The sequence below is a fragment of the Phascolarctos cinereus genome, unplaced genomic scaffold (genome assembly GCF_003287225.1).
Source record: "Phascolarctos cinereus isolate Bilbo 61053 unplaced genomic scaffold, phaCin_HiC Scaffold_1;HRSCAF=81, whole genome shotgun sequence".
Classification (NCBI taxonomy): domain Eukaryota; kingdom Metazoa; phylum Chordata; class Mammalia; order Diprotodontia; family Phascolarctidae; genus Phascolarctos; species Phascolarctos cinereus.
In genome coordinates this window covers 162,459,348-162,474,373 of record NW_027555514.1, presented here as the reverse complement: position 1 = coordinate 162,474,373, position 15,026 = coordinate 162,459,348, and the positions used below count along the sequence as shown (strand labels likewise).

Here is a 15,026-nt window from a genome sequence, read left to right as displayed (position 1 = left end):
ATAGCATTTCTTGCAGTTAGGAGTTTAAGCAACAAATATTATTCTATTTTATTTAATTTTTTTTTAGGCAATTGGGGTTAAGTGACTTGCCCAGGGTCACACAGCTAGTAAGTGTCAAGTGTTTGGTCTGAGGTCACATTTGAACTCAGGTCCTCCAGACTTCAGGGCCAGTGGTCTATCCACTGTGCCACCTAGCTGCCTCAACAAATATTGTTCTTAAAAGGGGTCTATAGGCTTTACCAAACCATCAAAGGTGCCCAAGACACAGAAATGATTAAGAACCCCCTAGCATAGATGCTGTCTAAAGTTCCTTCCAACTATGATTCTGTGAAAGAGGCTGTGACTTTGTTTAGCTAGTCTGTGGATAAATTTGAGGTAGGTCTTGCTGGCTAACAGTTTTTCCTCCATGCACAAAGGCTAAGAGTAAAACATACATAATGCAAGCTGCTCCCTGAAAGAGAAATCCATCTTTTTCACACAAGTCTTCTTCCAGTAATGTGATATGAATACAAATCATAGAATGTCTAAAGAAACAAAATTGCAGGTTAACTCACTGGACAATGGGGACAGAGCTATAGTGTGTGGAATTAGGATTACTATTCAAAAAGTCATTGTTGGACCTCACTGCAACATGATGCAATGAAAAGAACATCTGGATTTTGAGTCAGAAGACGAGGTTTGAATTCTAGCTCTGCCATTCATTATCTCTAAGTCACTTAATCTCATGGGCCTAATTTCCTTATCTCTAAAATTGGGGGCACAGTGTTCCTTGCTATGTCCTAGCTTACCTAGACCCTAAATCACGGATCCTATTTAAAAAAAAGATTTAATGTATCACAAGTCATACCCCAATTGATAAATGGTCAAAGGATATGAACAGGCAGTTTTCAGATAAAGAAAATAAAGCTATTTATAGTCATATGAAAAAATGCTCTAAATCACTATTGATTAGAGAAATGCAAATTAAAACAGCTTTGAGGTACCTCTTCACGCCTATCAGACTGGCTAATATGACAGAAAAGGAAAACGATAAATGTTGGAGAAGATGTGGGAAAATTGGAACACTGATGTATTGTTGGTGGAGTTGTGAACTGATCCAACCATTCTAAAGAACAATTTGGAACTGTGCCCAAAGGGCTATAGAACTGTGCATACCCTTTGATCCAGCAATACCAGTATTAGGTCTGTATCCCAAAAAGATCACCAAAAATGCAAAAGGACCCATGTGCACAAAAATATTTATAGCAGCTCTTTTTGTGGTAACCATGAATTGGAAATTGAAGGGATGCCCATCAGTTGGGGAATGACTGAACAAGTCGTGGTATACTATTGTTGTATAAGAGTGATAAGCAGGCAGGTTTCAGAAAAACCTGGAAAGACTTACATGAACTGATGCCGAGTGAAGTGAGTAGAACCAGGAGAACATTGTATACAATAATAGCATGTGCAATGATCAACTTTGATAGACTTAGCTCTTCTTAGCAATACAATGATCCAAGACAATTTCAAAAGACTCATGATGGAAAATGCTAACCACATCTAGAGAAAGAACTATGGATCTGAATGCAGAGCGAAGCATATTATTTTCACTTTTTTTGTTGTTTTTTCTTTCTCATGGTTTTTCCCTTTTGCTCTGATTCTTCTTTCACAACATGACTAATGTGGAAATATGTTTAATATGATTATACATGTATAGCCTATGTCAGATTGCTGTCTTGGGGAGGGAGGGAGAAAAATTTGGAACTCAAATTCTTACAAAAATGAATCTTGAAAACTATCTTTACGTGTAATTGGAAAAAAATACAATTAAGGGGAAAAAAAAGGTTTAATGAATGTATCAGGTTTTTTTTTTCTTCTCTCATTCCACTCAAATTTCTACTTAGGCTGGGTCAAGTCATGCTATTCTAGGGCTGACTAGGCAAAATTATAAATCAGTGGACATTTGCCTTCATTGTTTTTGCTCCCTTTTAAGGCATCTGTCCTGGGTACTTCTATCATCTGGACCTGCCCTCTCTATTCTAGACTGTCAGGATTATAAATGCTATGCCTTCCTCCTCCCCTGAAGTTCCTGTGGGCTTTATCTCAAGTCAGGATCTCTGTGCCTTAACTTCCCCCCATGCCTTTGTTGGGGGCAGCTAGGTGGCAAATTGGGTACAGTGTCAGGTCTGAAGTCAGGAATACCTCCTGAATTCAAATCTGTCCTCAGACACTTAGTAGCTATATAACCCTGGGTAAGTCACTACACTCTGTTTACCTCAGTTTCTTCATCTGTAAAATGAGCTGGAGAAGGAAATGACAAACCTGTCCACTATCTTTACCAAGAAAACCCCAGATAGGGTTCCTAAGTAGAATCTGACACAACTGAGCAACACACAACATGTCCTAATTAGTGTGTCAGTGGAAAGAAGGATCTCCACTTGATTACTTTCCCCAAGTTGGTTTCCTTCCTCTTTCCATCTTTAATAGAAACCACTCCCCTCCTCCTAAACCATTCTCTACTAACAGAACCAGAAAGAGAGAGCTACTTCAATTCCTTAGATTACCAGCACCACGGAATCTTTCTTTTCCACTTTAAGACATGAGGTGTTGAAGAAAGTCAAGAAGCTATCATTTTGTTTGCCAGTACTACTACTCCACAATCTTTTTGTTTAGGTCTTGTTGATTCCAGCTAGGTGGCCCACTGGATAGAGTGCTGAGCCTGGAGTCAGGAAGACCCAACTTCAAATCCAGCCTCAAATATTTACTAGCTTGTCTGACCTTGAGCAAGTCATTGAACCTGTTGCCTCACTTTCCTGACCTGTGTTTTTGTTGTTCAGCTGTGCCCTACTCTTTAGCACCCCTTTTGAGGTTTTCTTGGCAAAGATGCTGGAGTGGGCTGACATTTCCTTCTCCAGCTCATTTTACGGATGAGGAAACTGAGGCAAACAGGGTTAAGTGGCTTGCCCAGGGTCACACAGCTAGGAAGTTGTCTGAGTCTAGATTTGAATTCAGGTCTTCCTGAGGCCCAGAATTCTATCCACTGTGCCACCTAGCTGCTTCTACTTGTAAAAGAGAAATAATAACCCCTAACTGCCAGGGTGGTTGTGAGGATCAAATGAGATAATATTTGGTTTTGGTTTTGCTAGGCAACGGGGTTAAGTGACTTGCCCAGGGTCACACAGCTAGTAAGTGTTATGTGTCTGAGGCCGCATTTGAACTCAGGTCCTCCTGAATCCAGGGCCGGTGCTGTATCCACTGCGCCACCTAGCTGCCCCCAAATGAGATAACATTTATAAAGCATTTAGCACAGTGTCTGCCACAGCATTAGTCAACAATAGTCAATAAATATTGATTAAGCACCACATGTGTTAGACACTGTGCTAAGCCACTGGGGATATAATATGAAAAAGGAAGACAGTCACTGCAGTCAAGAAGTGCACAGTATAATGGAGGAAGACAAATACGTAAAAGGCTGAAAAAGGAGGGGAACATGATGGAGATGTTAGAAGAGCAGCAGAATAGCACAGCTAGGTAAGAAATAAGATATCTGAGCTGGGCTCCCTCCTTAAATGGAGATTTGGGAGTTCATGGCTCCACTCTCCAATCAGAGGGACAGAAAGTAATGATGAGGTGGAGCACCTCAGGTGAGGCTGATGGGATCTTCCCAATAATGAGCTTCCTAGGACACTGGGAAGAAGTTAGAAAAGTCCCAGAGTAGTGCAGCCAGGTGAGACATGTAAGAATATGATAGTGCCATATAAATGCTAGCTATTAAATTTCCTATGAGGATAGTACGAAATCGCCTCTAGATGATAGTACCAAATCTCCTCTGGTATCTTCCAGCCTTACTCTGTGCACTCATAAAAAAAAAAAAACAAATCACCTTGTCTCTTACATGAATGAGAAGTGTGAATGAAAAAAGAAAAGCGTGTTTATTATGCACTTGCTATGTGCCAGATAACTATTTAAGCACTGGGGATAAAAATAAAAACAAGCAAGATAGTATCTACCCTATCTGTACCCTTTCCTGAAAAGAGCTTACATTCTGATATGGGCAGACCATGGCTGTAGGGGAGCTCAAATTGGGGGAGAGCAGGGAACAAAGAAGGAGATGGAAGCCAGGGCATGGCTTGGGGCTGGTCAGGAAGGTAGTGGCCTGATTCTGGGAAGAAATATCAGGAAAGATCACTTATCCGAGGCCAAGCCAGGACTCTGGGCAAAGGAGTTAGAACGATCTGATCTGCGCTTTATCAGTTTCCTTCTTCCACCCTTCAAATTTCTATTTTTCTACTTATCTTCCCATATTAGAGGAAGAAATGGCCCTACTTTTTCCTGGGGCCTCACCTTCCAGTGTGCCTTTGATCCCATCCCCTCCTGCCTTCTCCTTGCTTCATCAGTCACATCCTCTCTCAAAAGTATTTTCAACCTCTCTTTCCCCTTCATCTACAAATATGTTCAGATCTCCCCATCCTAAAAAGACCTTCCCGAGCCTGCTATCCCCACACATCCTTTATCCTTTTCTTCCTTCCGTTGACAAAACTAATAGAAATACTAATCCACATCCAGAGCTTCATCTCCCGCCCATTCTTCAATCCCTTGTAAACTAGCTTCCATCTAGACCACTTTGCTGAAATTGCTTTTTCCAAGATTCAAAGGCCTCTTCTCAGTTCTCATACCTTTGACCTCTCTGTAATATTTGACACTCTTTGCCCCACTTCTTGAATGGCTCTTCATTCTTCCTCCTCTCATACCATTTCTTCCTTCTGCCTCTTCCTCTTGCTCACAAAGAAGGCATCTTCCAAAGTCTTGCCACCATCCTCCATCTTATCTAGTCCCTGGTTTCAACTGTTACTTTTATATGGTACACTCACAAATGTGTATCTCTTTTGAGTCTTCACTTCTTTCCTGAGCTCCAGAACCACATTTATAATTGCTTACTAGACAGTGTTACTTGGATATCCTGTTAGCATGCCAACCTGTCCTAATCCTCCTCCTCCACCCTGCCCACACACAATTATTCCTTCTGAACTATTTCTTTTTCTGGTTCCCATATCTCTGTGACTGAAATACTGTAATTCACAGTCTTCCTAGTCATCTATTATTTGAAATCTCAGAGTCTTCTTTGAACCCTCCTTTTCCCCCAACTTCCCATCCAGTCAGACGCTGAGTCCTGTCATTACAATTTCTTTCTCATCCTTTTCTTTTGCCATCACTTGAGTTGAGGCTGGTTCTATCTCTTGCTTGGATTCCTGCAATTCTCTTCTAAAATAGCCAGCCACCTCTAGTCTCATTCCCCTCCAGGTTAGCCTTCATACAGCTGCATGATTAGTTTACATTATGTAAAAGTCTGATTTTAACCCTCTACAATCCAAAAACCTTCAATGGTTTCCCATTCTGTATCAAAGAGTACAGACTACTACCCTGACATTCAAGTCACTCTATAGTCTTGACACAAACCCACCTTTATAGACTTATCTCCTGAAAGGAAGGAAGGGAGGGAGAGAGGGAAGGAGTGAAGGAAGGAAGGAAGGGAAGGAAGGGAAAGAAGGGAGATAGGGAAGAAGGAGGGAAGGAAGGAAATACACATTTGTTAAGTGCGTATTATGTGCTAGGCACTGTGCTAAGCTCTTCACAAACCTAATTTCATTTGATCCTCACAACAGTCTTGGAAGGTAAGTGCCATTATTCTCCCTATTTTATAGATGAGGAAACTGAAGAAGACATAGGTTAAGTGACTTGCCCAGGGTCATACAGCTAATAAGTGTTTGAGGTGGGATTTAAACTCAGGTCTTCTGACTCCAAGCCCAGTGTTCTATCCACTGTGCTACCTAGCTGCCTATAATATAAGAAATCATAGGTTAACTATCTGTAGTTATGAATGTAAGGATAGACAAAAAAATGACCACTCTCTCTGCCTAGACATTGAGATGTTTCCTAACTGGAGGTTCAGAGCAATTGTGTTTGAATTCAGAACTTTTTTTTAAATCTAAATTAGATTCCCTAAAGTAAAAGAGGACTAAGTGAACCTTTGTGGCCATTATATTGCCCCCAGTGAAAATATAAAATGAGCTACTTATCACAATAGGGTGTTAAAAATAATCTATATTTAAATTTTAAATGTATAAAACAAATAATGTATAAAGGGATAACGAAAACATATTGGTGCTCAATGATTAGCAAATGCTATTGGCACTCATAGGAAGAGAAGGTAAGAGTGGTCTGAGGTAGTCGGAAAAGAATTCATGGAGGAAGCAGCTGGGAGGTACAGTAACTAGAACTCTGGGCATCAGGAAGACCTGAGGTCCACTCCTGCCTTTGACTCACTTACTAGTTGCATGGCCCTGGGCAAGTCATTTAATCTCTTCCAACCTCAGTCTTCCTATCTGTAAAATGGGGATAATAAGAACACCTACCTGCCAGAGTTGTTGTAACTTTCAAATGAGATAATATGTACAAGTCATTTTGCAAACTTTAAAGTGCTATGTAAATGTTAGTTATAATTATAATAATATTATGATGAGAGACATAAAGGAAAGAAAGGGTTTAGGTGGGCAGAGAAGAATAGGGAAGATATTTCAGAAGCAAGGAGAACAAGAAGCAAAAGCCTGGAAGTTGTACCTTAGGGGTAAGGTAAGTCAATCAGATTGACAGGAGCAGAAATCTTATTCCGAACATAGCAGAAGGTGAGGCTGGACGTGGAGGGCCTTGAAAGTCAGTTTCAGAAGTCTTACTCTGGGCAGTGAGGAGCCTGTGGAGGATTTTGATTGGGGTGGGGGGGGAATGATCCAGATGGTATTTTAGGAAGCTGTGGACACAGTGATGAGAGAGGGAGGAAGGGAGGGGGAAGGGAAAGAAGAGGAGGGTGAAGCAGTAGGCTCGGAGACTAGCTGGAAGGACAGAAGTGATAAGGGCTCAATCGATCAGTCTGTAAGCATTTATAGAGGTTCTTTGCTAACTACTGGAGATACAAAGACTGAAGTAAAACAATCCCTGCCTTCAAGAAACAAAAGTATGGAATAGAATGAAAATGGCCATTGGGAGAGATACTGGGAAGAAAGAATCAAGACTTTACAATTCGATATAGAGGTGAGGGAAGGAATCTAAAAGTGACTGAAAAATGTTTTTCTGTGTGAAGAAATCACTCTGTGCATGGAGCATATATATTTGGCAAAAATAGTTGTAGCTTTAGGGATTTAGGGAAGCAGAAAGTTTTTCCCTTCACATGGTCAAATGTATTTTTTTCCACATTTCAATTCATTTATTTATTTTTAGTTTTCAACATTCACTTCCACAAGATTTTGAGTTCCAAATTTTCTCCCCATTTCTCCTCTCCCCCCACCCATTATGATTACCCCTTTCCCCAATCTGCCCTCCCTTCTATCACCCCTCCTTATCCCCTTCCCCTTCTATTTTCCTATAGGGCAATATAGATTTCTATACCCCATTGCCTGTGTATCTTACTTCCCAGTTGCATGTAAAAACAATTTCTTGCATTTGTTTTTAAAACTTTGAGTTCCAAATTCTCTCTCTTCCTCCCTCCCCATCCACCCTCATTGAGAGGGCAAGCAGTCCAATATAGTTTATACATGTATAATCATGCAAAACACTTCCATAATAGTCATGTTTTAAAGACTAACTATATATCCCTCCATCCTATCCTACCCACCCACCCCCACTGTTTTTTCCTATTCTCTTCTTTGACCCTGTCCCTCTTCAAAAGTGTTTGCTTCTGATTATCCCCTTTCCCAATCTGCCCTCCCTTCTATTACACCCCACCTCCCTTTTATTACCCCCTCCTCTCCAAATGTATTTTTTAAAAGCATTTACTAAGCACTTGCTTACTAGTTGCCCAGCACTCTGCTTAACACTGGGATACAGATTTTTTTTAACTAGCCCTTGCTCTCAAGGAGCTTATGTTCTAACAAGACAACATATCCAGAAGAGTGGTGCCAGAGTGGGATATTTGTTCTGAGGAAGTAGAGGGAGAAGGTCCACACTTGGTGGCAGGTGGGTGACCGAAGATGGATGGCTGAATAGGATGTGAAGATGAAGCATAGGCTGAGGTCTAGAGCCAGTCAATAGCTGGCTAAATGGGCTAGTTTGCACATGCTCAATTACCAATCAACCCTGGGTTGAGCCTAGGGTGTTGCTTCAAAGAGTAGTAGATGAACTTCAGTTACCGGGGCCTGAAATCTAGAAGGTCTGGTGAGAAGATGTAGGCATTAGCTAGTATGGAGGGTACAGTCTAAATGAATAAGAGCAGGTCAGGGGTGGCAAACAAATATGGAGTGAGATGGCCTGGGTCAAATAATCAGAGGAGGAATCTGGACTCTGTGACTATTTTCCCTGTCAGACAAGGACTTACCTAAAAACTGAGAGAGCCTCTGGGTGAGCAGTCAGGGCTTCTCTGAGACTTGAGCTAGAATTTGGGGCTGAGGAGGTCGAAGCATGAAATGACCCACTGTATCTCCCAAACCAAGTAGAGATAATGGGAACCCAGGATGTCACTCTTGACCACTGTGTATAGCTGTAGCAAACTCTAAATCCATCTCCTAGATTAAGGATTAGCAATGGGTTCTTGTGTGTGTAAAACTGGTCTGGATCAACCAAATCAGGGGTGGGGAACCTGAGGCCTGCAAGTTCCCCACCCCTGAACCAAACTGACATCCCTCTCATCCCCTGCTTTACCTTGAAGTAGATGTGTCCTTTGGTCCAGGGATTCCTCACTGTGGCTTTGAGTATAAGGACTACCTTAGAGTTTCTAAAGCCATGTGGTTGAGGATGGTCCTGATTAAGAGATGATACCTATGGGCAGCTAGGTGGAGCAGTGCATAGAGTACCGGCCCTGGATTCAGGAGGACCTGAGTTCAAATTCGACCTCAGACACATAACACTCACTACCTGTGTGACCCTGGGCAAGTCACTTAACCCCACTGCCTAAACCAAAAAAAAAAGAGAGAGAGAGATGATACCTAGGAGCATGGTCTTTTCTCTGCATATTCTAGGCTTCCTCTAGTCCTAGATGGGGAGGGAAGTATATAGCTGTAATTCCTTTGCCTACCTATGAGCTGATAACTTCAAAAAGTATCTCTGTGATTCCTACTTAATAATGACAGCTCATATTTATCTATAACTTTAACATTCACAAATCAATCAATAAACATTTATTGAGCACCTGCTATGTGCCAGGCTCTGTGCTAAGTGCTTAGGATACAGAAAGGGAATACAAAGTGCTTTTGTTGTGGTTCAGTGAGGGTTGGGTCCTACTCTTCTTGACCCAGGACCACAGCAAGCCAATATTAGTCCATGGGGTTTTCTTGGCAAAGATGCTAGAGTGGTTTGCCATTTCCTTCTCAAACAGAGGTTAAATGACTTGCCCAGGGTCACACATCTAGTAAGTGTCTAAGGCTGGATCTGAACTCAAGTCTTCCTGACTCCAGGCCCAGTGCTCAGTCTGCTGCCTCACGGAGGGCTTTACATACAGTAATTCTTTTGACCTTCACAACAGCCCCGGGAGATAGGAACTGTTTTATAGGAACTGTTTTACCGGGTGACTTGGGGGGGGGGATTGGGGGAGGGAAGGTGTTAAGATATTGGCCTAGGGTCACACCTTTAGAAATCGATTTCAGCAAATTCAAACCTAGGCTTTACTAACTCTCTAGTCACAACTCCACACTACCTTTCTGTCATATCATGTGTTTGGGGATATGTTTTACTTTAAGTAAGTTGTTCTTAAGCTTGTGTGGGTTCATCTGATCTCAAGAGCCTTGGAGAAGGCACTATAGGCTACTTGGCACAGCAGGTTACCGACAAGTATGTGATTAACAGGATTTTCCTCAGGGAGCAAATACAGAGGGAATTTCTATAGGATCTTAGCCATTTGTACCTGGTGTTTTGTTTCCTCCTCTGATCTTGGAAGAGGCTTTACTAAGGACACTTGATTTCCTGTTGCTCAGGAGCTAGGCTGGGCTATCTGCCAAAATAGTCAAAAGAATATAAGGAGTAAGTGAGTTTCCACGGACAACTCAGTTGCCTTGTTCCTTGAATTCCTTGTTGCAGATCCCCTTTCCACTCCCATCCCCCTTGGTACTATCCTAAAGAAGACAACATTTGGATCTCTGAAGAATTCTGAAATCCCATGTTTGGCTGCTAAGGCTCAATTGGTAGCCGCAAGCTCTTGCCAATACCCAGCCTTTTGCATGAGTTTGGGCATATAAATGGACTGGGAAGGATTTTTCATGCTGCTTCTGTGTTTGAGGGTGAGTGAAAAAAGATTATTTGTTGGATAACAGGGTATAGAAAGCCTGAGACCACCTTCGATTAAAACACTAGCTTTGCAAAGGAGGTAACCAACAGTTCCTCTTGAGGAGAACAGAGAAAATGGTATAAATCATCTTTACCTCTGAGGGGCTAGTGGGTTTTGAAAAAAAAAATCTTAAGGTTTGATTGCAAAGCTGGATTCTAACTTGTAGGTTTAGCACTTTGAATCCTCTCTCTTCTGTTTTAAATGGATCAGTTCAGTAGCCCTGGCTTCTGGACTCCTCTTTTGCTGACTTAACTTCAAGGACTACTAGTACTATTCTGTCTGGGAGATCCTGAGTAGAACCCAGCTGCTACAGGGAGATGGAACAGAAAGTAAATTCAATTCATCCTCCAAGCATTAACTCCTATTCTGAGCAGAGCATTGTGCTAAAGTGATTGTGTTATCACTAAGAGAAATTAAAAAAAAAAGTTTAGCTAAGACATAGCTCCCATTCTCCTGGAGTTTAGTCTAGTATGGGAATAATACAAACAAAACAACTGTAATATATCATGTGTATAATAAGTGCATTAAAAAGATACGAAACATGGTGGGCAGTAAGGTGGTACAGTGGATAGAGGGCTGGGTCTGGAGTCAGGAAGGCTCATCAATGTGAGTTCAAATTCAACTTCAGATACTTACTAGCTGTGTGACCCTGGGCAAGTCACTTAACCCTGTTTGCCTCAGTTTCCTCATCTGTAAAATGAACTGGAGAAGGAAATGGCAAACCATGTCTCTATATCTCTTCCAAGAAAACCCCAAATGGAGTTACATAGAGTTGGAAATGACTGAAAAACAACTTAACAACAAAAACAAGGTAGAAAGTCATTACCAACATGTGGAACTACGCCCAAAGGGCTATAGAACTGTGCATACCCTTTGATCCAGCAATACCAGTATTAGGTCTGTATCCCAAAAAGATCACCAAAAATGCAAAAGGACCCATGTGCACAAAAATATTTATAGCAGCTCTTTTTGTGGTGACCATGAATTGGAAATTGAAGGGATGCCCATCAGTTGGGGAATGACTGAACAAGTCGTGGTATATGAATGTAATGGAACACTATTGTTGTATAAGAGTGATAAGCAGGCAGGTTTCAGAAAAACCTGGAAAGACTTACATGAACTGATGCCCAGTGAAGTGAGCAGAACCAGGAGAACATTGTATACAATAATAGCATGTGCAATGATCAACTTTGATAGACTTAGCTCTTCTTAGCAATACAATGATCCAAGACAATTTCAAAAGACTCATGATGGAAAATGCTAACCACATCTAGAGAAAGAACTATGGATCTGAATGCAGAGCGAAGCATATTATTTTCACTTTTTTTGTTGTTTTTTCTTTCTCATGGTTTTTCCCTTTTGCTCTGATTCTTCTTTCACAACATGACTAATGTGGAAACATGTTTAACATGATTGTACATGTATAGCCTACAGCAGATTGCTTGCTGTCTTGGGGAGGGAGGGAGAAAAATTTCTACAAGGTAGAAAGTCATTACCAACATGGGGGTAGGGGAAGGTAGAGGAAGAGTGAAGGATTCACGGATAAGTACACTAGATTGAAAATCAGGAGACTCAATTTTCTTGACTGGGCTCTGGTACCAACTTACCATGTGACCCTGGGCTAGAGTTTAGACTTAACCTTTCCATTCCTGTTGGGTTTAACTAGATATGCTCAAGTACTTTTCAGGTAGAAAAATCTCTGAATTAGGTTATCTTGGTTTAGTACGAAAACAATGGAGACTTAGGGTGAAATTAGAAAAGCTTGAGGGAGGGGAGTTAGGGAAGGGGTTGTCTTTTTAAAGAAACTAACATCTAATTTTTATTTTTAGTTAACACAGACACATTTAATGATACTATATTAGACTTAGTACCTTTGGAATTAAAACCATAGAATAGAATGGTGGGACAAGTAAACACGATATCAGGATTGTTTCTTACCAATTCTGATTAATGTAGTAGCTTTGGAGCTAAGAAAAATAAGTCCGCCTAGATCTAATTATTTAGATTGGGAGGGTTCTTAGCTTGGGGTCCATGAATTTGTTATTTTAATATTTTATTAACTGTATTTCAGCTTATTTGGTTTCCTTCGTAAGTCTCTGTATTTGATTTTATGCATTTAAAAGCATTATTCTGAATAGGGGTCCATAGACTTTACCATACTGCCAAAGGGGTCGATGACACACAAAAAGTAAAGAACTCCTGATTTAGATCCTTGTAACTGAGGGAGCAATGAAAGAGAGGAAAATGTAGAACTGTGAGAGCAGAAGAGGATGTTCAAATTTGGTTCCACCGCATTTCTAGCACTAAAAGAGCCCTCTTTATACCTACTTAACTGGCCCCCATGTGTACTTTGGGTTACTAAGTCATCGTGCACGTTGTTGACTGAACCAGGACTCGGGTTTCTCATTTACTTGTTTTGATCTAATGGTCAACTTATTCAAGTATACTTCCTGAATAAGTTGATCTCTTGCTGGCACTTTCATTTTGTGGGTTGAAAGTCAATTTAAGATCCAGGTCATGCTTACATTGCATGTAATTTTTTTTTTTCCAGAAATGATCCTCCACTCCAAGATTCAGTGCTGGCCTCTTTTCTCATTGTTTGACCAAGCAGGCTGCTGAACTTCCTGTGGGGATGCCCAGAAATCATCTGACATCAGATTGTTTAGAAATGGACTCTGACATGTCACCCAGCTACAGGCACAGTGACTTGAGCAGAGATGGGAGTCTGGATAGCAGAAGAAGCAGTTCTCGGTCCAGAAGTTTTACCTTGGTGAGTGATGGCAATACCTAATATTTGCACGTATGTGTGTGCATGTGGGTGTAAATCCTCTCTAACATAATTTTTTAAAAAATTAAATAGCTTTTTCTTTGGGTTTCTTAGAATCTATGTGGTTGGATTTTCTTGTTGAACCTTTCTACCCTACAGGGCCCACCCTTAGGGCAAGGGTGGAGCAGAAAAGGGGATGGTATGTGAGTTCCCTCCTGCCTCCTTGGGTCATTGGGCAGGATTGGCATGTGACATGCTACTGAATACAATGCTACTGCCCACCTGCTCACGGCTCCTAGCACTCAGAGAAGACGTGACAGTCTCTTGAAAAAGTCCTAACTTCTATTTCAAGACCTGGGCTATAAAAGAAAAAAAAAAACAAAAAGGCAAAAGTCTTTGCTTTCTCAGCTACAGTTAGTAAAAAGATACCAAACTCGATGTGTGGTATTATTAGGCATTAAAATTCTTTTGCTTCTTAAACATAATTTAGCTAAATGTGAATTCATATTAAAATATGTTTCAAAAAAGGCTAAACTTATGACGTATCACAGGTATGCACACTTGAGGATAAACACATGAATCCCCTATGCTTCAGTCTGCTACTGGCTTGTCTCCTTACAAGTTTTTTCTCCCTGTCTTCAAAGGTAGTCTAATAGTTATGTTTTAGAGTATTCTTGTAAATTTCCCAAAATTACAAAAACACTCTCTCTAACTAGCTCAGCCTCCACTCTAGAGGAAACCAGGTAAAACTCCTTTCCCATGGATTAGTTTACCCTCTCTCAATCTCAAACCACAAATTACAGGCTTAGTCAAAACTCAGCAATGGTCATGTAATTTATTAGTAGTATCAAGTAATACAGTAAATACTATGTTGGGGCTCACAGCCAGGGTCACCTCTGTGCTTTAGGAGAACAGGAGTAAAAAGAGTTAACTGATTGGCCTTCATGGTCACCAGCTGTCACATCTACTGGTTTAATCTGGTCTCAGTTCCAGTCTACACCTGCCACATACTTGTCTTCTCTCCTTTAGCTCTCTGGTCCCAATGATGATCTCATGTCTCATTTTCACCCTTCTGCCTTCCCTATCTGGTACACTAAAATTTAGGTGAGAGAAGTCCTTTATCAAGGTCACTGGCACCCCCAAACAAAGCAAGGTTTCATCAGAATGGATATTAACAGGAAGTCTGAGGGTTCTCTGTCCCCCAGACAAAGCCCCTGTGATCCTTGGAAGGTCATCCATGTTCTCTGTGATCCTAGATCTTAGAAACCCAGGATTACACTAACAACAGCAAAATAGATAATCACTCCTTTTTGCAAACAAGGCCTACCCCCTTAAACCAAACAAATAGTGACTTCATTAACTAGCTTTTGAAACTTTGCAAAAGTAAATTTTAGCTTTGGAAATCTGGCTTATCTTCCTCAATTCTCCTAATGCTTCGTGTGTATCTCTTACTGCGTTTGCATTGAATGTAAATGTCTTTTCCTCCAGAAGTCCAAAAACTTTAGGAGAGCAGCAAACGTGTACCTGTGCAGAAACTAGCACGTAGTAGACATCTAGTAGTTGTTGAGCTGAATTTTCTCTTTTTAATAGTTGTTAAATTGAATTTTGCTCTTCTTGGAAGGATAAGGTTCTACATTCAGGAAATTAGCCCCATAGTGTCACTAGATCTCTGAAGTTTACCCTCTCTCCATCTTCTTATTTCTACTCTAGTGGGAGTTCCAATTCCCTCTTTCCAGGAATTCTGAGACTGGGATTTAACCTGTTATACTACCTTAGGAAGTCTAAAGTACATATTGAGAGGAAATTTCAGTGTGTCTCAGGTCTTCATAGAAACATAAAGCCACTGGAGATTTTCAGTAGGACTACTACATTATGGTAGAACTCTATTTCCATGTTTCCTTTTTAGGGCTATTTCACAAAAAAAAAAAGAATATTTGTTGATTCACTAGAAGAGAGAAGTTTAAGATGAACTGA

At 40.8% G+C, this 15,026-nt stretch overlaps 1 protein-coding gene across 1 annotated transcript in view; it reads left to right on the top strand.

Annotated features, from left to right (window-relative positions):
• The window catches only part of PROSER2 (proline and serine rich 2), a 72,307-nt gene that overhangs the window by 16,904 nt on the left and 40,377 nt on the right, over positions 1-15,026 (top strand). The window contains exon 2 of the mRNA XM_020999745.2: positions 12,837-13,055. Coding sequence (XP_020855404.1) covers positions 12,918-13,055 — 138 coding nt within the window. The 5' untranslated portion in view covers positions 12,837-12,917. The remainder of the gene's footprint in view (positions 1-12,836; positions 13,056-15,026) is intronic.